The 23,091-nt window shown below is 40.7% G+C and overlaps 1 protein-coding gene and 1 long non-coding RNA gene across 4 annotated transcripts in view; both read left to right on the top strand.

Annotated features, from left to right (window-relative positions):
- The window catches only part of MCM9 (minichromosome maintenance 9 homologous recombination repair factor), a 50,700-nt gene extending 40,165 nt beyond the window's left edge, over positions 1-10,535 (top strand). Inside the window, exons 11-12 of one of the 2 annotated variants that reach the window (XM_040551955.1) lie at positions 2,068-2,213; positions 4,401-10,535. In XM_040551955.1, the coding sequence (XP_040407889.1) occupies positions 2,068-2,213; positions 4,401-5,952 (1,698 nt within the window). In that variant the 3' untranslated portion in view covers positions 5,953-10,535. Of the gene's footprint in view, positions 1-439; positions 872-2,067; positions 2,214-4,400 lie in introns of those variants that run through there. The other variant, XM_040551956.1, reaches the window with a different exon arrangement.
- Positions 10,536-10,662: 127 nt separating this feature from the next.
- Positions 10,663-21,755, top strand: LOC121068442. Of its 2 annotated transcripts, none has more exons than XR_005818878.1 (3): positions 10,663-11,265; positions 15,453-15,580; positions 21,560-21,755. It is a non-coding gene; the product is annotated as an uncharacterized LOC121068442 (long non-coding RNA). The 2 variants fall into 2 exon arrangements; XR_005818879.1 differs by lacking the exon at positions 21,560-21,755 and adding an exon at positions 18,403-18,557.
- The last annotated feature ends 1,336 nt before the right edge of the window (positions 21,756-23,091 follow it).

The raw sequence follows: 23,091 nt of genomic DNA, 5'->3' as shown, positions 1-23,091 counted from the left end.
AATCAAAGCTCACAGTTCTCAGGCCAGTATCAGATACTTTACGTGAGCCCTCTTGGGAAGGAAGACTACCCATTTTTATCACTGACCTCGTTCATTGTTTTTTTGTTTGTTTGTTTGTTTTGTACTCCAATTCACCCTTATTTTTCTCAGGGAGAAAAAGGTCAGGGAGGGCAGGACATAATTGTATCCCGTGAGCATATGCCTTGAGATACATGTTCCTTTTTCTTTTTTTTTCCATTGGATTCGTATATCAAAAGTTGATGGTACTCAAGCCAAAAGCAGCTACCCCTTGTCAATGTTTGCATCAGTGTTTTATTATTTACTGTTCAAGTGCTGTTCTAAATACAGAATTCTCAATTTCTTCATGTACTTTTCTGTGGAATTAATTTCCAATCTATTTTAGTATTTCAGAAATATTAATTTATTTATCTTCACGCAGTCATTGTGAAGTGACAGGCTGGTACTACTCCTGTTCTATGATCTGGAGCTGGCGTATGCAAGATCCTGAAGACATTATCCATTGGAGCACGTCCCATGAGAAGTGGTTAGGGCCTTGGTTTCAGAGCAGGAGAACTTTGAGTGTTTGAGCACATTCCCTGTTGATAGCAGTTTCCTTCTGTGAACACACTGCATCAGGCTCCCAGTTATGAGTTTATTGCCTTTCAAAACCTTTGCTTAACTGGCTCTGTCAAAATCACAAGAACTGGAACTTTGCATAGAGATAGAATCCAGTTTTCCACGGCAGCTTTTAGCTGTCCTAACCAAGAGACCAGGCTTTCCTTTCTACAGTCCCTGCCTCATTAATTATGCACTTCCCAGTGGTTGAAACAAATAAAGCAAAAATCACAATAAAAAATAAGTAAATCTTGAAACAAATAAGGGTCCTACAAGAACCTTCTCCATTACTACTGATCAGTGCTTCTATGTGGGACAGATTTGTCAGGTTTCTGAGTCATCAGTGAAAAATAAAACAAGGGATAACTTAAATGGGATGTGTTAGTGGTTGCACAGCCAGCCGTTGTTATAGCACTATGTGGTTTTAGAGGGCTTGAATTAGCCACCTGAATGATGTTCTTTCAATTTGATTATTTTTTTAATGTGAAATTTTAAAATTACAAAATGGAAAAAAACAGAAAAATGCCAACATACGGCATCACATGGGCGGCATGTTTTTGACAGGAACAGCCTCTAGACTCAAGAGTCTCTATGTGTCTATATAAGAGTCTCTAAAGATAGAGTCTCTAGGCAATTTCTGGTTTTAGAGGCTGTCAACTTTTGCTATTGCTCTCATGGTGCTTGATAAGCATATCGTTCGTTAGTTGTATTGAACTTTATAGATTAGATAGGAGTTGTAAATGATAGCTAATCTGTGGCAAAATAGAGGGTTGTTATGTTTTGGTTTGGTTTTAAAGAGTTGTAATGGAATATTTGGTGTGGAACAAGTCAGTTCGTGCAGATATTCTGTTCCAAATAAACACTACTTCATTTCTTACAAAGCACAGCTCAATTGTTCCAGATTAAAAACACTTGTTTTCTGGAATTACTCCTGAATAGTCAGTTACCCGTAAAGATCTATTCGGAAATATTTTTGCCGTTTGATTTCTGCCATGTTGACCAACCTTAATACCCAGATCTTTCCTTTTAAATAAGTAGGAAAAGCTAATTAAAAAAAAAAAAAAAGTCAAAATATCTTCTATTATAATAGAATGGGTAATATCATGGGTAGAATTTTTACTTTTATTCCTAATGTCCATTTTTAATAATGATGTTCTCAGGCCTTAGATGGACTTTCTATTTTTGTATAAATCGAATAAAATCAACACCCAGTAAGAGTAAATGGCAGGCTTGATCGTAAAATAGCTTTACGTGTGTAAGCAACCTTGCCTGTGTGAGCAGACCTAACAGGATTACTTGTGTGAATAGAGTTACTCAGTAAATATTTGCTACCTTAAGCTTTAAAATATCTGAGGGAGAACTTTGTATTAAATGGTCTCTGCTGCTTAAATCTGATACTGAATAAAAAAGATTACTTCCTTCTTTTTTTTTTAATCTCTTCTGGTGATATAGGGGGGTGCACTTCTTGGAGCCATCAATGCCTTGCACACCTCCTTCCCCGAGAATCCGATGGCGCAGTACCGAATGCAGTGTGAACTCATACTGGAGCGACTGGAGCTGCAAGATCTTCTGCACAAGGAGCTGCAAAGACTTGACAGGTTAGAATATGCAGAGTAACAAAACAATCCAATAGAGAAAAATAATTGTTTGACAATAATATCTGGAGAGTGTCTAAAAATAGAATCTGACATTGGGAAAGGACTTGTTTTTTAGAGTACATGAATAAGCAAGGAGATTGGTTTAAAGTAATACGCAGAGATCATCACAAGATCATTTCTCTGGGTTATGGAATGTACAAAAAGTTTAACAGTTTAATCAGATCCCAACATATATCTCAAATTTATACTCAGGTATATTTCAGCTGAACTTACTGGGGTGAAAATGAAAGATTTTGTAGCTGAGCAAATAATTTTATATAACTTTGTGTTACTTGCTTGGTAAAATACAGCAGGTTTGCTTCATATTTTTAAGCCTTCCTTTGTGTTGGGCTTGTCACGATTCTTGCCTTTCTTTTAATGGAAAATACAATCCTGAATCAGAGTTCTGTTCTTCTGGGTGATTTTTTTTTTACACACTGGAATTGTCACTATCTTTTCTCTAGTTTTCAGCTCACTACAATAATATGTGGAAAGTCTATTTGCTGTTATTAATAGAAAACTTTCAACTTCCTGCGGCTGAGAGGAGAACACAAGGATTGGCAGGAAATGAAATACAAACAAACAAACAAACAAAACACCACATTTGTTTCCTGAAATGAGATTAGGCTTTAAAGAAACTTGTACTGCCCTATTGTTAAAGGAAGATAAAAGATTAATGTTATTGAAGATAAAGGAGTAAGAACAGCTGGGAAAATATGCTTTTTCCTTCAAGCATTTTTCAGACTTTGTTTTGCAATTTATAGTAAGGACATCTTAAATAAGCACTAAGGTAATAAAAGCAGATGAAAGTGGGGTATCTCCAACAGGCAGACAAAGACTACCTTTAGAAAACAGAAGCGTTCATAAAGGATTATAGAAATATAGTGTGGGGTGGGAGATCAAATACAAAAACAGGATCAGGTCTGTCTGACCTTCCTGACAGGGGCTTGTGTTATCTGCTCCTAAGGCCCCCTAATGAAAGGGGTTTCCCATTGCCATTGGGTAGCCTGTTCCATTATTGCTCCATCCTAGCACTCATGAAGGTTTCCGCCACATCCCACTGAATCCCCTGTGCTGCAAATTGAGCTGATTTCTTCTTCTCCCCTCATAACCAGCTGAGAGAATACTTAATGAATGTCCTCTTTAAATACTAAATGAATGTCCTCTTCTGTATTAGAAGATTTGTCTCATGCATTCCCCTTAGACTGCATTTTGATAAAACAAGCATTCATCTTTCAGCCCATCTTGATGAATCAGATCATTTCTGTTACTTTCCATGAAAATTTTAAGTGTGTTCTATCAGAATAAGATTATTAGTAAATAATGATAAAGAAGGCTTTAAAAGGTATGTGTCAACATAGTGTGCTCTCTCATATAGTAGAGGAGCTGTTCATAATACATAGGAATCATTGCACCTACACTGATGCAGTTACTCATGGTTACAGTCACTATTTAGCAAACACAGAAGCGTGCGGTCTCCCTTGGAGATTATATGGGTAGGTATAATAGAATATCAGCTCTACTGGGATTGGAGGGAACCCTCGTTCTAGTACCTCTGTTGTTTTGGAGAACCCTGAGAATACAGCTGCAGACAGTGATAATTCAGTTTTGTAGGTGACCTGAGATGCTTTCAGTCTATCCCAGAGTTTTTGACATGTTGGCTCCAGAAAGCCACGAGCAACCACTATGCGAAGTAACACCTGGGTTTTCCACTCTGGTAACTCATTTGAGGCATTGCCTTTCTCAGGGTAAAATCCGGTTGAGGTTCTTCTTCTAGAAGATGTGCTTACAGAATTTGTAATCCTTAAGGGACTCTAGCAATGGCAATTTGTTGTGCAAACCTGTTTTGGTTTAGTCAGATTTCCCAAGGAAATGAAGTTTATGTGGTTGCTTTCTCTGTCCATCTGCTTATCATCTGTTGGGGACACTAAACTCTGTCACTTAATGTAGAAGTTGCTGAGAGATCAAAATGTCAGACTGCAACACCAGCTTCTGAAGCTATATATAGAACTTAATAATTCAGTTACTTAACCCAAATCCTTTGTAGTTTTTCATCATTCGTACATACTAAGCAGCACTAAGGCAAATAAACAAATAAATAAATAAATAAAAATAACTGACTACTTCTTAATCTTTTTCATTCCATAGATTACAAAAAGAAAATTCTTGCCAGCTACAACCTGAAGAACTAAGTTTTGGTACTCCTACAGGATGCTTGGACAAGGATACATTTGAGTCAAAGCAAACGTCTCAGTCAGAGCCTTCAAATCAACAAAGGAATAGCTCCAAGGCACAGCCCTCTTTACCCAAAGGCAATGGTGACGGGGAAATACATCTAGAACCCTTAGGCAACCCAGCACCTGATCATAACAAAGGTACAAACCACTTGATTAAACACAGTAAAAGAGCTGATGGCAGCCTGGCATGGTTTGACAGCCTGGAAGACAGCAACACTGATGCTGAAGAAACTTTTCAGAAAAAGTCTCCACTGCCCAAGATAATCCCAGATAAGTTGGTTTCAAAAGCCTCGTGCAATACCTCCTGTTCAGAAGGAGGAAGTTCTTCAGTCGTAAGGAAGGGAAATGGAGCGAGAGAATCACAAACAACTGTGAATCTACATGCTCCTTTGGAACAGGACAAGGCTTCCAAGATAAGCAGGAAAAGGACTGAAGAACGTGAATGTTTTTCTTCAGAAGCAAATACTCGAGACCCAGCATCACCAAGTGCTGATGTGCAGGATTCAGTTGTTACACAACGGGTTTCTAAAAGGTGGCAGAGACTGCACACAGAGAGATCACATGGATTCTTTACCAGCACCCAGGACCCTGAGGCAAAGGCCCTTCCCCCAGCATTACCTGCATCTGGCCTGCTAGATCTTTCAAGTGATACAGACTCTGTGTTAGGGGAGGAAAAAAGCAGTGTACCTGCAGCAGCCAAAAATGCAACAATTTCCCTAAGGAAACGAAGTAAAGGTCAAGTAGAGAAGGAAGCAAAGGCAGTAAGTTCCCATGAGCCAGAAATCATTGACAGTGAAAGTCCTCCAGCAGCTAAACTAGTTAAATTTTCTTTCAGACCGAGGACAAAACTTGATCATTCTTCCGAGAAGAAAAATGCAGAATTTTCTCTTTTTCAGAGTGAAAATATTACTAAGCCTGGAGAGCAGCAGCCAGAAGAGTGCTGCCCCCCTGAGAAACGCAAGATGACATTGACCCGCTTAGGAAGAAAGAGTATGGAAAAGCGACCAATCGATAATAAAGGGAATGAAGAGCAGCAGAGTCAGGCCTTAGAGAAAGAGATCAGAGGAAATGCAGCGGTACGTTCTGATGTCAGCTTTAGTGCTGTGTCATCTCCACCCACTGAAAAGGGAAGGGAGGGAGAGGAAAAGCTTGGTGGCCCAAGCACAGAGAGGGTGTGCTCAGGCACATTAGAAAAACTGTCCAGGTTCTGCTTTGCATCACGTCCTGACTCAAAATCAGAAACTCCACCTACTGTTAAGAATGACACTAGCAACAAGGCAAGTCACAGCCCGTTGCTGCAGGTGCACGTGAGCAATCCCAGCAAAAGGAAGAGTTTTGCACTGGGAAATGCTAGTAAAGCACGTGTGGTCACCCAGAAATCCCTCTTCTCGATAGCAGAGCTAGATGATGCTGCATTAGATTTTGATTGGGATGAAGAGGTTAGGAAAAATCCAAGCTTGTAACATGTATATCCTCCACATTTCTTAAGATATGGCTGTTCTGACTCTCCATCCTTCTATCAATTGTATCAACAGCATCTGTAGTTTACAAAGCATTTAAAAATAATCATTCTGGACCTCTGTGGATGCCAACGAACATACTTCCTTTAAGGGCTGCATACTTCACATCAGCTAAAGGCTGCATATACTGCAGGCCTGCTGTGACTTTCGGTTTTTCTAAACTTCCCAAGACTGCTTATGTCAGCTGATTTTTCTGATTAACCTGAAGACTCACACAGTTATGTTCATGTATACAGAGTACAGCAACACTTGCAGAAGAGCAGGTTTAATTGACTGTTGTCCTTTATTTTGTGTAACAATTGGAACTATATATGTGACTCAGATTGTCCTTGTAAATGACCATGCCACTTTAGAAAAATTACGATGCTAAAGCTCTGCTATTATGTTTTGTTTATCTGTATATAAGGTTTGTTTTCAGTGTAGGTAGCAATGCTGTAATTTCTCATCATGTTCTGGTGAGTATTCCTATATTATCAGTATCATGACAATTTTGCTACGTCTGGTTACTGCGCTCCTTGTCACACTGCTGATGTTGAAGACATGTATCTAGGGCTTTTTGTTTCTCTTTTTTTTTTCCTTTTTAATTTCAGTTTTAAATACACTGGTTGAGGTATCTGTGTCTGTATTCTGGGTCATTTTATCAAAACCCATCTCTGTAATAAACATACAGAAGATATTTCAGGTGACTGGGAATCCTCAGTAACCAGGGTAACTTCAAGGCAGGCCTTAAGCCCTGGCATCTAAGCTACACTGTAAATGTAACTGCACAGTGAACAGCTACCCTAATGTGGCTTTATTCTACCTCAGATAATGTTTAGTTGACTATTTTAATTATCATTAGTGTTTTACTACATCTGATACGCATTTCATTGTCGGCATGCTGTGTCCTATGCCATTCATTCGTCTAATGGGAAATTAATCTCCTAATGCATTACATGCTTACAGAGAAAGGTAAGAGTTAAATTTCCTTCAGCGACTTGCCTGGTATGATTCTTTTGTGCTTGAATTCTCCACAGAATATTCTTGTTATTACCTGCAAGGTAAACAGAGAGTGGAATGGTTGCTTATGGCACAGTAAATCCTTAGAGAGGCTTGCTAGCACAAAGAAGGTCTCGTTCCCTCTTGATTTGTTTAAAATTAGAAGTAGCTCCCTGAAACCAGGTGAGTTAAAATACTGTAAAGTTTCTGGAAAGGAGGGAGTGATAAGGCCCAAGGTACTTCAGTGTGGTACAGGGAAGTCATGAGAACGGGAATTGTAGCAGTTGGCTTTCTGTTAAGAGTTCCGGAAAAGGGCAGAGACAATATTGCCCAGGGTGGTTGCGTAGTAAGTAGCTCCTCCGACACAAACGCAACATCAATCAAAAGAAGTGGACTTTACCCACCTCTCTCCCAGAGCACAGAGCCCCCCATTCCTGTTGCTTTTCACAGAGACCTACTCCTCCAGGGTGAGGGTGGCCTGCACTCAAGATCCTTCTGCCATTGAAAACCAAATGCTTGCTACAGGATGCTGTGTCTACACTGCAGCTTGATCAAGAATCCAGGGTCAAGAATCCCGGAGCTGTTAACGTTAATGATGGTCTTCTTACTTTTCAGAGGCCAGCTAAAGGTACAGTTTTTCATCACCACTGCAGATGCATCAGGCCTTTGCGTGGTGGTCTCATTTACATGTGGTGGACATTAACAGCTGGACAGTGCAAAGCCAGAACATAGCTACTGGATCACAATAGTGAAGCACCACAAGTTTTATTTTTCAGTCATGCAAGATGATAAAATAAAAATCAATCCATTCATGCAGGTTTTACTCATCACTTTCCTATAAATCAGTAGCTAGGACCTCATCTAGTGTACTTTGCTATGTAAAATTAGATGACCAGCTGCTCTCAAGAACTGCAAGATCTTTTCTTAAACATACTTCTGTGGGAGGCTGGTTGACTTTTCTTCTCTCTGTCCAGTGGAAATTAGAACTCTGTTGAAAAAAAGTAGAGTCACAGTGGCACAAAACGGAGCTAAAAGTCAAGCTTAAAATTTTCTTCTCATTCTCTATGCTTACGTTGTGTTTGAGAATGTTCTGTTCTTTATTTTCTTCTTGTCTCAAAGTTGTTGCACTGTAAGGCCTACCCGAGGGCCAGGGAAACTCCACAGTGCATGAGAGCAGCTGTGTTTCAGGGATGCTGAAATGCCTTGTACTGCAGGCAGATACCTTCCTTACTAGTGAAATGCAGTCCCGTGAAGCCAGGGAACGCTCAGTTAGCAACAGCTGTGAGAACTGGGCATCCAGATTTCCTTGGTATCCGCAGATCTCTGCACAGATCATTGCGATTGATTAAACAGAAGGTAAACCAAGTTTATTTTTCACAGATGCCAGATGTTTCCTCTAATTCAGTGGGACTCGGCCTGGAATACCGAGGTGCCGTATATCAGTTTTTCCAGTCACTAATCACACTTGTGATCCAGTTCAGCAGTCTGGCTGATAAAATACTGCTAAATCCATTTTTTCATTAATCTTTTTTGAATTGAAAACTGCAGATTATGTCTTTTAAAGCACAACGAGCAGAGCCACGAACAGCTGGCAGCCTGTTGGCTAGATCCCTTCGGATAGTGTGGCAGATGTGCCTGGTGCCTGATGGGCTCAGCCTGCTCAGCACACTGCCAGGCTTTGGGAAACACCTTAGAGCAGTCCAGCCAAGCAAGGTGTGTGCATTGAGGTATTTGATTTTGGAGGAGGCCAAATGGCTGAGCTCTTCAGAAGGCTCGCTGAAATTCCCTGCCAACAAAAGATAGTGTGGCTAGAAAGGGCCTCTGATACTTATTAGAGAACAAAACCAAGAAGGATAAAGAAATTCCTTGGCATCTCAGCTCCTGCTTAATGTGGGCAAATTAGCCCACTTAAGTCAAGGTTTTCACTAGTGGGTGCAATCTCTGTACGTTCGTTCTTTTATGGTGCCGTTTGTAAGGCCTGATTTGCAGACGTCCTGAGTACTCGCAGCTGAAGCTTAAATCAAGGAGATGTGGGAGGTGGAATGTAATTGTAATTCTGCTCCTCTGTCTTCAGCTCTGTCGTGTTCTTAGCTGTGAGATGGTCCCTTCAAGAAGTGGCAGTGAATGCTGTCACTTAAGATACTCTGTGTCAATGAGACAAAGCCAATGGCTGGGTTGATGTCTACCATTTAGATAAGTTTTATGTATCTAAATCCAAACACACACTGCAGTATTGAGGCAAACTGAATCATATCATTCTTTGGAGTACATTAATGGTTAATCATTTCTGAGGGATAATACTTTAAAGAGTAAATCAGTAAAAAGATAGTTGTCTCTTCAGGTTCCCCTCATTAGAAGTAGTCAGTGTATTACTTTATGAAATGGAACTATACTTCTTTCTTGAGCAGAGTGTTTTGAAGTCTGAGGGATCTGCTTCTCCCTCAATATGATGTGAGAAACTGGGAAAGCAAGCCAAAATGAATTAAGAAAGGATAGTACAAACACCAGTCGCTCTGAGGTCACCCTGGAACACCACTTTGGCAGCTCTGTTTTCCAGTTTGAAGCAAGGAGGAGGCACAGTGATGTTCCAGTCAGCTGGAGAAAAGGCCACCTTTTCTATCTTAGCAGGAAAAAAAAAACAACTGTTGCCCATTCAAACTCTGTCTGCAAAGAGGTCACACAAGTGTTGGGTAAGTAACCAACGAATAAATTTGGAAGAGCAGGTACTGCTGAGATCTTTCTCTACCAGGCCGGTTGAAATACTACTGTTGCTTCTGAAATACTAGTACTGCTTCTGACTCATAGCGTGAACTCTGAGCATTGAAGGTAAATGAGAAACACATAGTAAGAAGAAAATGATACCTGCTGTGGATTTACGCTCTCCCTCACTGTTGCCATTGCTACAGAACATATTTATCGTTGCCTTGGCAGGGCACATTGCTAACTCCTTTCCCTCTTTAAACCAAATTCCCCCACAAACAATCATGTGTTTTAATGTTTTTGAGCTACGATAGGCCTGTGATGGGAGGATTTAATCCATTACAGCAGTGACAGTCTGCTGGGCTAAATGAAAGATGAATTTCCTCTGAGCATGTTGTGCAGTCAATGGGCAGATGAGTCACGTCTCGTCACCTGCCTTCCTGGAGAGGCACAGAGCCCTTATCTCCTTCATGTTTTAACACTTGCCTCTCTTGGTATGTGATGCAAGCCTTTAAAAACACATCCAGTATGTCTTCTCAGAGTGACTATATACTGATACATATTAAACCAATTATTAGTGTTGAATACACTGGTATTTTATTAAATTGGGTTTTATCTTTGTGAGTCTGATGCATTAAATGTGAATAGATGTTGCTGTCTTAAAACCCAGCTGAACAAAGCCTTACAAGTCACGGATTCTAGCAGCATGTTGATCAGGTCCTTGTTTGTGATCAGCATAAAGTGCTGGTGGTAGATATTCAGTTGCCAGACTCCATTGCCTCAGCTGAAACCAGATTACATCATGTTAGCACGGGGCAGGATTGAGTTTTTACTGGCAGCTGTCCCATAAATAGGGTTCTCCCGCGTGGCCCACGCAGACATGCTGGCGAGTCAACGGGAGGAAGAAAATGACAAGCTCAGCAATTTAATTGTATTTTTATATTATTTAATTCTACTTTTGTGATGGAAAAAAAATCGCTTCACCATAGTTCTCTTAATCCTCCTGCATGGCACTGTTGCTGGGGAAGGCACTTTGTTACCTACACATGGGAACTCAGTGCCAGATGAGACAGGTGAGGGTGTACAAGATGTCAGCACAGCCTTGACTAATATCAAACAGGACTTAAGTGGGACCCACGACCCTCTGGAGCTGGAGCCGAGACAGGATGTTCTGGACTGCCATCAGGTGGCTCTGCTTGGTGCCTGAATCACCCTGTTTGTCAATACTTGGGAAGGAGAGCCGTGAGTAATTATGTTCTGTTCTTACAAACATCGCTGGTTGTGTTACGATCTCTCTGACGGTCTGTCTCCTGCATGAGGAGGCAGTATGAGAGAAAGCAGTTGTTTTTCAATCCAATTTCCTTATAATGATTTTGCCTTCTATATCTTAAACGGTTACGCTATTAAATTGCATTTAATAGTCAGTTCCAATCCTTCAGGGTTACCTGGAATTCTTCCTACAGACAGCAGGATTTGTAACCGTTCAGGATCTTACAGCACTTAGAAGCACCAAGCTGTGGTTCGTGACCTTTTCGTAGTGTGTGGTGTTGCTGGAGGTGGTTGGCGATGCTCTAGCAGGTACGGCCTGTGGTTGCTGCCACTGGTTCCTCACCCTCGCCTTGATTACTTGCTACTGATGTAGCCTCCTCCTCGCCTCATCCCCTTCCTTTCAGGTCCTTGTTGCCTACTGTCTCTGCAGCTCAGGACTGTCACTGCCTGGTCCTGCAGTGCCAGCGGGGTCCTCCTTAATACTCCCCTGGGAGTGTTACCCACGTTATTTAGAGCACTTCTGGGGCTGATACTCAGTTCCTAAGCTTGTAAAACAACCTGTAATATAATAAGAATCACTTGATGCGTAAACATCTTACAAAACCAGCCTTGAGTTCCTTCCCAGCATTATGAAAACATCAGACATGACACAAAAAATGTGGCAGGAGACAAACTGAAAAAGATAACATGTGCCGTTTGTATCAACTACTCTGCTAACACATTCTTGTGCTGCCAGCTAGTCTTATTCCAGTTTATGTGCTGTTTTTAGTTTTAAATAACTAGCAAGCAGAAAAAAACCACAACGCTGTATGGCTGAGTTTGCTTGTTGCTCATGTTGTTCTCAGGACAGTTGTCTGAACGTCACGATTCTTGTAAAATATGTACATTAATGTGTTAAATATCGTAATTAGACGTGTACCACTATTATAAAACTAAGTGAACTAAAGCCCAAAGGCAAAGCAAAGTCAGTATAAGCAGAACTGAAACTTCTAATTAATGGATTCAATGTGAACAGATCTCCCAAGTGAAGACATATAACATCACGTTCTAGAGGGAATGTATTTATTGATGGGGAGATGAGGTAAACAGAGTATTAAGTGCTCAGTATTTCATGTGAATGAGGCAATAGCTTCATTAATAATGAATGCTAATTATGTCATCTCCCATAGGTATCTGATATTCCCTGGCTTATCAATACTTTCCTTCCTGTTAGGCAGAAGAATGTTAATAGTTCCAAGGGATAACATTGTCCTTTACTGAGTAAAGAGCACAGCCATTTTAGAAAAGACAATCAAAATATGTCTATCAAATATGATTCTTCTGAACAAATATGCGGTATTACAATTGCTCACGATAATTTGTGCAATATAGACCATATGCCTATTGCACAATATTGTAAATATCGTCGCATGAATAAAATATATTCCCGCAATGCAATTTAGGAAGAGATAACCTTTGGAGCAATGACATTTCAATCAGTAACATTTCGTAATTTGAACTCAGTAGTCATGAGGCAGTTACAATAGGATTATGTGAAAAGGCAAGCGAAGCGTAAGAAGTCCCCAGCAGAGAAGCTCATACAAGCAAAATCTACATGACTGCAGTTGCTCACAGTGTTTGGCACATTCTGACTAGCATGTACCAGGTCCCAAATCACCCCGTTGGCACTGTCAACAACATAATTCCGTACTTATTGGCAATTGGAAGGGGTCAAGGGCAGTGGAAGCTGCAAATTCCCAGGTAGAGTTACCTTCCATGTTCAGTGGCATCCTTATGTTGCTCGTCTTCACTGCCGGATACCAGGTGAGCACACCACCTATTTCCAGAAGTGTCACTGGCCCTTGTCCTGAAGTGTTCTCCATCTCCATTCAGTGTCCTTTATTTGCAAGGCACCTACTTCCATTGTTCATCCATCTAAGCAAAATGCCCCACAGAAGAGTAACAACACCTTCGTGCCCTCAGCATGAGAGCGATGAGTCAGCTGCTCACACAGCTGCATCTGCTGCTCTGCTTCCAGCCCGGCTTGGTGGTCTGGAGGCAAGGATCGAGGTCAAGGAAGCTTCACTCCCACTGTGTACTACTGAAGGCCAGCAGCTTTCCCCCATTCCTCCCCTCCATGGACATGTGGAGGCGTAAGAGTGCCTGTCTTTGCGTGGAAGGTGTAAGTGGTGTCCGCACACCAGAGCTGTGTTTTTTGAAGAGGTTCTTGCAGGTCACGGACTGACCTCAGAAGGCCAGCTGCTAGGAGAGACAGCCACCCACTAACAGCTCCAAAATCCTACAGGGTGAGCGCCCTGCAGTGGAGAGGAACCCAGAGCAACGTGAGATGCCGGTTGACACAGCCCCTCGCACATCAGTGTCAGCATTAAGTGATGTGCTTCGGCACAGCCCGTGGAGCTGGACCAACATTGTCCTGCCAAGGAAGCCGACGTGCGCAGAGCCTCTGCTCTGAGGATCATGGCAGTACAGCCTCGCTGCAGCTGGTGCTCTTCTCTCAAAGTCATAAATACTGGATTTACACAAGCAGGCTCAGCTTTCAGTCTTAGCAACACCTAGAGATAATTATGCCGATGGGAAAACTCAAAAATATTAAACATGAAGGCTAAAAACTAGAAGGTAAATAAAAAGTTAAATAAATTCTTGCACCAGAGGAAACGCTGAGAGTCACCTAGTCTATGTTTGTAGCCAGAGGTAGGATAAGCTACACCTAAACTTTGGCAAGTTAACATATTTTTTTTGGTAAAAAATATTTTGTATAGTATTTGGCTTACAATTTCTGAATACTTATGATTGACAGCTCTGCTCTACTATATAGCTAGTGATCAGCAACATCACTGAAAAGTCTTTTCCTTCTTTAAATAAATAGCAAAGATCCAAGCCAAAATTTTAAATATACCATAAAATCTTAGGAAGATTGAAAACTTTAAAATCACTGCTGGGTCATTCCAATTCCTGTAAGAATTGTAAGGAGTGTTTCCAATGACTTTAGCAGGATCATTTTCTAATGCCTTTCACTGGATTCAGCTCAGCAGCATATAGTTATGAGTCCATTATCCAGTTACCAACGTTCAGAACTAAGTAGCCTTCTAGTCTTTGGCAGTAAACCTTTTATTCCGGCAAACTGGAATTAAAACACAACATTCTCTCAGTGAACATAGAGAAAATATAAGGGATTTTTTTTTTTACTACTTTAGTGATTTAAAAATGTAAGTTAAATTTCTCACAAGTTTAAAAGTTCCATCTCTAATTACCTCTAAGAGGTGTCACTGAACAGATGATATAATCTTCTGTATTTGTATCTGAAATGATGTTGTTTCGTTAAGTGCTATCTTGATTTAATCAGCCGTTCCTGTAATTACATTGTGGTTCTCCCATTAGTATTTTTCCAGTCTCATTGAGGGGTGTACACCTCCACTATTTGCATTTTTATAGGCTTAAGTTTGACGGGCAAACTTCAGGTTGGTTGGATTTTTTTATTTTTTATTTTTTTAGCTTAACTTGAAAATAGCGTGTTAGCCACAAGAAAAGAGGTAGAAAAGTTCCAGCATCTATTTTCAGACACTTTTAATCCGTTCTGAAGATCCTTGAGCAACATGAAATTTTACATTTTAAAGCTAAAGCTTTAAATTTTTTTATATTAATTCTAAAACACTTGAAGTAGAAAACTATAATTTTTGCAGGGGATATTGTTGCATGCAGAACAAATGCATATCCCAGAAATGCTTTAGTCTCAGATTTGTTGCCATGGCCTTTGGAGGCTATTCTGTAAGACCCCCGTAATAGCGTACCTGCTGCAAGCCACGAGCCTGTCAAAATGGAGAGGTTTGCTTTATTCTCAGATAATTTGGATTAACAGCCCCAATCTTAAAGGGAAAGTGAGCCAATGTATACAACCCTCTCCCCCTCAAGTTCTCTGTGAAGATCATGAGGATAATGAAACTTGAACAACACCTTGGATGTACACTGTTCCTTATGTCTGACTGTATTCTCTCTCATCTGTTTGGTTGGATTTTAGCACACACATTGCTAAATTGTGTTGTGTGGCACCTTGAGCCTGGCTACAGCTTCGAAGGGCAGGCTTGGAGCTCTGTGGTGCCGTTTACATGCAGAACAATAAGAAACTACTCTGAGTAAAAATGAGGGAGGTTCTAGGTCACATAACACTTAAATAGGGTATATAAAGGAAAAGTGATGGAAGAATGGGGTGATAGGGGCACGTTTCTAGTAAATATTTGTCTGCACACACTACGCATTTGCAAGTCCAGTAAACTAGACTTAGAAGAAGCCTTTCCTCTCCTTTTTAGAGGAATGGCATCAAACATCACAGACGTGCTCTGATAAGCAATGTATTCACTTTTCCCTTTTTCCACACAGCACATGAAATAAATTAAGTGATAACCAGCAGCTGGGGAGAAGGGTGAGCGAGCCCTTTGGAGTGAAAGTCGATACTGAACCAGCAGAGGGAGCTCCACAATTCGAATTCTTTCTTTTTGCAGAGGACAAGGGCCTTGGGAGATGGATGTTGTGAGAAATCCTCGCTGGCCACTGAACACCCTGGCCGCCTGTGCTGCTTCTTCCCAGGTCCCAGGAATCGCAACAGCAACATGACATCACGTTTCTTTGGGTAGGAGTGCTCTTCTGACATGCCTATCGTGTAATTTAAAAGGTCTCCCTAGTCCGACTGTTTGCTGAAGAACTAATCCTGGTATAACTGTAAGATCTTCTACATATAAAATGATGCGCTAAGCTTTTTTTAATATACTGTGCAGCTGCACTGTTGCCCTTGTTACCTGAATCCCTTGCTCTTAACAAAGACGCCACAATGAAGAGCCAGACTGCGACATTAAATGGTCTCTTCCAAGCTAAGACGTATGATATCTCAACAAAGTGCCCGGCTTGGGTCACAACATGTTCTATTATTTTTAGAATTAGTTCCAATGCGATGGGTGCCAGGACACTGAAGGGACATGGAACTTAGGGTCAGCTACGGAGCGCTTTCTTCATGAGCAGGCCAGCTTTGAACAATGTGCCTCCACAGTCCTCCCTGGCAGGGACTCGCAGACTTGGACCCTTTGGGCGTTTCACTTTCCTCAGCTCAGGGGTCCTGAAAACCAGCACGGTTGCGGAATGAGCTGCTCAGTCTCTCTGGATCACTTTGCTAAAAGTAGTCATGGACTGCTTCTGCCTCTAATTCCTTCTCTCTACACAAGGAGCTAGAAAGAAATTAAATACCCTCTTAGCGCAACGTATTACCAGGGAGAGCCGCACAACTGCAAGTTTCTTGTCATTAGTGTTGAATGCAGGGATGGCTTCAGTATCTCTCGTCCTTTCCTCAATAACACACTTATGCATTAGCATAAGTATTAAGCTGATTAGCATTGGCTTAATTGGTAGCAAACCAGGTTTGAGCTGAATGCGCTTGAAAACTCTTGCTTCTTGAGTACTGTTGTGAGAGGCTCTCTCTGTGAAACAGGGAAAAGTGTTTTATTCTCATTCTCTTTTACTGTAGCAATGCCCGAATCTTTCTGAATTATAAACAAGCAAACAGCTTTGATCAGTACTATAACACCAGCGATTACCATTATCTGCTAAGGAGACCTTTTGGAGATTGTGGTCTCTTCAGTTTCCCTGCTCTTTAGAGTGACTTTGCCAACTTCCCTGCATCACATGCATTTACTAACTCCCTTTTTCTGAAGTAAGACAATAGTAACATGCTTTCCAGAACTGGCCACGTTTGCATTTCTTTACTCCTGGTTTATGATGAAGTGTCTCCAATTCCCCAGCTTTCTCCAGTGGCCCATGAATGTTTTGGCTAAGGAGACTGTTACTTAAACCTAGTGCTTCTCTGCCTTTTAAACACTTGTTTGGTGGGTGATTAAAACTCCCCAGAATGCAGCCACTTTGCTCCTGCCCTCACCCATCCAACTCACCTGGTGCTGATGACAGCCAGCTTGTCAGTAACACCAGGCTCGCACCTCTGGGATTTGGGGATAGAATTATCGAGGCTTTTATCATGCACTGATGTTAGGCTTAAATTGAAATTCCCGCATCTATCTGTGACAGTCCTTGTCTGCTTTTCACAAAAGTCTGCAGTTTCTTAACCAGTAGGCTTTCACAGCCTTGGCTGTGAATTAAACAAACATTAGCCTGCCTTGGGGCAGAACAGTGATCACTCTTGTGATTCCCTTCTTCTGGTACTGTGATATGTACAGAAAGCATACATTTCACAGAGCTGTATAAATACAGAGCTAAGCCAGCGCAGAAATAACCACAAGCCTCTCTCATTGTGCTGCGCATTTGCCAGCAATGTGCCTCACATAAAGTAAAGACGTGGACGTTGTGAGAATCCAGTCGCAGATTTTAAATGGTTCATTGATCATACACTGAAAAAAAACACTCTAAGTCAAGGTATTCTGCTTCTGTTCACTGTTTGGGACTCAAGATAGCATGGTTACTTTTGAGGATGTTAATAAAATAAAGTCCTTTAAAATTATGTTTCCAAAAGGCTTAGTTATTAGAAGAAGCTAACATTGATAAATGATAGATTTATTCACTCAAGACTCTAATTTTAAAAGATGAATTCTAGAGAACACCTTATGTGATTTGTTAAGAAACTTCAGGGCTTTAATTGAGACATAATACAGCTGCTTTTAAAAAAATAATCCAGATACAATAGCTATTCTTACTCCTAATATGCTCAACTTGTATCAGTTAACCTTAAATTAAGTAAAAACATTTGCTTCACGAACCCAGGATTCCTAAACTTATATTGCTGGCAGACTCTTTGTCCATTTTCATTCTACCTCTTCATCCAAACTATCACTGTCGGAGCCTCTTAACTGTTGTATTTGAGATGTCTAAAGTACGCAAACAATATAAGAACTATCTGGTTCCTATTACTGTCACAGAACAGCCACCCTCCCTAGGCTGGGAAGTGTTTGTGATGCCAAAAAGCTAATTAGGTCAGTGTGTCAGTTTAAATTGTGCAGGAGATGCACATTAAATGTTTACTAAATTTAGCTTTCTGTTTCTGGATCTGGAACGTCTGTTTTCCAGGATGGAGCAGGAGCAGAGATGCAGGGCTTTAAATTAATCAAAACCAGTATAGTTAAATGCATATAGAAAATGAAGTGGCAGTCAGACTTACAGTAATTATTGCATTATCTAAATTATAAGACCGAGCCAAAGCTGAAAAAAGAGAGGGCTTTCAGAAAGTACATCCTGCAAGCCCTGAGATGACTTGTTCTGGCTGCAGTTTGGTGCAACTGCCTAGATAAATCATCAAAAAGGTGATGGGCAGGAACATTTTTGAAAAGCATGCAACACAAAGTTGCAGATGTGAATTAGGTACCTACAGCTGTGTTTAAATTTTGGGACATGGGAGCACTGTCTGGGTCCTGGGTCTAGACGCATGCCCCAAAGGCATCTCATCTTTGTTCTGATTAGACTTCAACATGCACCGCCCTCTCCTGAGGCCATATGCTTACTGCCGTGGAAGAAATCTGGGTGCACACCCCAGAAGGCAGCACTGCGAGATCCTGGCAGGAAGTCAGCGGTGAAATCAGGACAGCAGGATATGCTGGAGAGCGTACCAGCCCAGAGCCTAGATACATCCTCTTTGCCATAGGGATTTTTAGGTTTTTAGGTTATTGGTATGAGCACAGGGCACCAGCTCACCTTTCTGCCAAAAGGCGGACAGAAGAGTTATGTGCTGTTTTTGCAACATAGGGATTAAAGCGCTCCCTCATAACGTGAGATTTTGGTTAATGATATTCATCCTTAAGATGGTTCTTATTCTTATACAATCACTGGCAAATCCACCATAATTTACTGCTTTGGGGAGAGGGAAGTTTGACACTTAACAGTGACACGCTTTTCCTCCTTGGTCTTTCTGGTTCATGAAATTGTAAGGGGAGGCCATAGGCACCCTGTTTCCTTCACTGCAACCCTTAATATCATGGGATGCAAAAAGTTCATGCCTTCACTTTTGGGTCAGGTTGCAGAACATTCTGGTGACAAAGCTGGTGATTTGAGACAATTCCTGGGAGAAGAGTGGAGAACTTGTGATAAATGGACTAACAAGGAAAAGTACCTCAAAACCAGCTAAGTTTAGTTTTAAAGCTTGACAGAATGATTAAGAAGACCAGTTGATACACTTTTCCTGCACTAAATGAATAGATTTATTTTCTGGTACTAAAAATTGTATATGTGCTTATTTTTAGATGGCATTGTGTAGCTTATGCTCACTCAAACAATAAGCACTGGGGAGTTGATGTAAAAATACGGCTGGAGTAAAAATAGATGTTTGCTCTATATTCTTTCAGCTTCTTGGACTGGATGTTTCTTAAAGTATCTGTGTGAAAACAAACACTGTCAAAATGTAGAGGGCAAGTATCGTCTCTGTTCCATGTAACCTAATAACCTGCCCAAGACAAACTCTGTTTTATGTTCTTCCAAAACATATTCCAGACTGTGTAGTCACTCGAGACTTGTAATCAAACAGAAGCTGCTGAACTATCAGCAGCCAAAGTCTACTAACTAAAAGAGCTGTTGTCATATACATTGTCACAGTCGTTCTGTATAATCCTTATTTCTGTTAGTCAATAGCTAGTGTGCAAGTAGGCACCCTTTTCCTCCAAGTGTCTATAAAGCAGAAAGGGAACTCAGTAATGGTAAGAAGAAAATCAACTTTAATTGTTTTTATCTAATATGACTACTAAGAACGTACCTCTGAGGCATGGTAACCATAATATCTACCATTGAACTGTGCAATCTCCATTTGCCTCGATTTATCTGTTATGAATTTGCACAGATAACAGCATCAGCAGAACTTGAAAATGAGGCATCCTTCCTGTGTCATGGCAGCTCTGATGAGATAGTAGCTGTTAAGAATCTCCCTCCACCTCCAACTTTTTTTTTTTTTAAAAAGTGCCAAAAGCAAAGGAGAATAATATATACCCACAAACTAGCTATGGGATAGGTTTAAAGGCTGGGCCGGGCCGTATCAATTTCCTGTACTGTCCCACCCACAGGCTTGATTGAACAGGGCAAAGTAAGCACCAAAGCCAGATGCAATGTGAATGGTTATGCAACAAATGAAGAGGCAGCAACAGCAAAAAAACGTAGTTTCCAAGCAAATCTCTGAACCAAGTTTGTATGTTGGAAATTAAACTAGGAGATCAGAAGAAAACTCTTTGAGAACAGTGGTCAGGGGGTGCTCCTGGCTGTAGAGCAGCGCTCAAGCTGCCCAGGCAGCTGCTGACAACTGCAGCCACCAGCTGAATCCAAGAGGCTCCCTACCATGGACCCAGCTCAGCAGCCATGAAAATAATACCCTAAAGACATGAAGCAATTGTTGGTCAGTAAGCCATCAAACTCCAGGCAGAATAGGTACTGAATAAAGAGAAGTAATCTCTTCTCCTTTGGCCCCGTCCATCCATCCTGTTCTCCCTATTAGATCTCTCACTTCTCCTGTACCATGGTATTTTTAATAGTTATGTATCTCATTTGCATTTTATACTTAAAATAAAGAGGGAGGAAGGATGAGAGGATAAAATTCTTAGAATTAATGGCTGTTGACCCCTAACCTTAAACAGTGATGTTACCCTTCTGCTAGTTCCTCCTCTGTCAAGTAACTGTACCCAGGAAATGAATATTAGTTTCTTAACAGCTGTCCTGGAAACTACATCCCTATTACTACTCTTTTTGAACACAGTAAACTAAATAAAGTTAAATGAAGTTATCAGACATGATCTCATATTGAAAGAACTGATGTCACTAAAATAACATTCTAAATTCAACAGCCTAATGTGATTATTAAAGAGGAATGTGGTCTGTTTAGTACTGTACTGATCTAAGCAAGTCTCTTTATTTGCAGCAATGGTACTCCTGCTGGCATCGGGTTAGCCCTGCTGATATCATTGCATCTTGGACAATATTTACAATATAGCAGTGGATAATTGTAATGGCCAGGGTTTATCATATAGAGCTTAAGATTTTCGGTAAAGTATTTAAACCTAACAAAAGGAGAGCTTGCACTTACGGGATTGAAAGATGAAAAGTAACAAGAAGCCGGAAAGATCAGACAGGCATCTTTTGCCTTTCTAGGAAAAAGATAAAAAGTGACTTCTAATGTTCCTTTCTGTGTAGGCTGATGCTGGGGGTGAGGGGAAGTTCTCAGAAAAGAAAATGTCAGACATGGTTGTACTCTTCCTTTGTCCCTAGTACAGTGACCTTCTTCTCCCCAGCCTGTGATGTTGAGCCGTCATGCCTCCTTTGCTCTTCTACCACTTATTCCTTCTCAGTGGCCCCATTCCTTCTCATTTTTCACTTTCTTCAGTGCTGACCTCACAACCTCAATCTCTTATTTTTATATAGCTCTTTTCACTGGCATATCTGTCTCCTGAAAGCACCCACACACCCACCCACACACAGATCCCAAAGAACGCGCTTCCACTTGTGTTTTCTACCATGAGTTTATAGCCAACATGTATGAACACAACGCATACAAATATATGTATATAAATGGCCCTATATGCAACTTGTGAATGCTGGGCATGGAACTAGGAACACATCTTTTTTTTTTTAAAATATCTCTGTGAAGGCATGTGTATCCAGGCTTGCCAATAAGCTGTGCCAAGTATGCTCCACGTAGGCAGTCACTGAACTAAATGATGGTACTATGAGCAGGAGAGCTGATACACTGGAGTAGCTGAAGCCAGCAGCCTTGCCTGTTTGAAGGTGAAAAGCTTGAAGAATAAAGGAGCAGAGGTGATAAAAACTGACAAAAGACTTGCTTGAGGAAGTTATTTTATGGTTGTTGGAGAAAGAAATTTCCTTCTAAAGCATGCTTCATCCCATCCTCAGGTGGCTGTTTAGAGCAGCACCCTGCATGAGCTGACACTCTTCTGGTGTGCCCCAAGCTCTCTTCACAAAGTGTCAGTCGTGCAGGGCACCAAGAACTAAACTAGGCATTTGGGGCAGTGCCCAATTACACTTACAGATACATTATAGGTGCAAATTTATCATAACTGAGTCGGCTCTGCTGCATGTGTCATGAGTAATACGGTATTTGGCACTACTCTTAAGGCCTGTTCCTGCAGCAGCATTGCTGAGAATGCCCTCTTTTATTTTTTAAACAGTAATTTATTAACAGATGATTTGGTAAGGAAAAAAAAAAAGAGAAAAGGGAGAAAAATAAAAAAGCCTTATCCATGTAGATATGGATTTTCACGCTCGAAAAAGAGAGGAAAAATAGCAAAAGAAATCCCATTGGTAGTACAGGCAATCTTTGAACCCCAATGGTGATTTTTCTAGAGTTGTAGAGCCAGGGGTACTGCCTTACATTCATTTGTTCTTCATTTGTAGGGTAAAAAAGTATCTTCCTTGCTGTAACGTGTGCGTGTGAAATATGCAGCTAATTACTGAAAAGGCTGTGTGTTTTTTAAAGTTTCCTTTAAGTAACTTTGTAACACTTTGTAAATGAGTGTACGGAAAGCAAAACTAAAAGTAAATGCATCCAGCAGAGGGAGCTCCAAAATCTGCTGTTTTTTTTTTTTTGGGGGGGGGGGGGTGACAGATGGCTCTTTGCTTTGAAATAGATGATCTCTGGTAGAATACTGGTTGCTAACATATAAATCCTTTGATGATTTTCATCCCCTTCTGTTAGGAATTCCCATCTTTCATTGCTCACAATCCTCAACACTAAAGTCATACCAGAATTTTTTCTGTGCATGGGAGTATTTTTAAGGCTTTCCTCACATTCTAAACCAATTTTTATACATTTAAATTAATTTAAACTTAAATTTTAAGGCAGCATATAGCATTTTTTTTCAGAGCATTTATTTAAAATACTTCTGTTCATCTTTATTAGAAAAAAAAAACATAACATAGGAATTAGTGAAAACTATCTTCACTCAGCAAATGAGCAAAGATATTTCCATTATATGAAATCTATATATGTGAATGTCAATATGCTTTATCTCGTGGTCAAATCAGCCAGTCTGAGATGAGGCAGATAGATGGCAACTGATATGAGTTTTAAGCTCTCACCTTTCTCTACCATCAACACCTCTCTTCCCTAATTTTTCAGATTCATCAAAGAATGGTTGCAGATCCTGAGACCACTTTGTTGCC

Source organism: Cygnus olor, chromosome 3 (genome assembly GCF_009769625.2).
Source record: "Cygnus olor isolate bCygOlo1 chromosome 3, bCygOlo1.pri.v2, whole genome shotgun sequence".
Taxonomy (NCBI): domain Eukaryota; kingdom Metazoa; phylum Chordata; class Aves; order Anseriformes; family Anatidae; genus Cygnus; species Cygnus olor.
The sequence above is the reverse complement of the archived record's forward strand: the minus strand, read 5'-3'. Positions and strand labels throughout refer to the sequence as shown.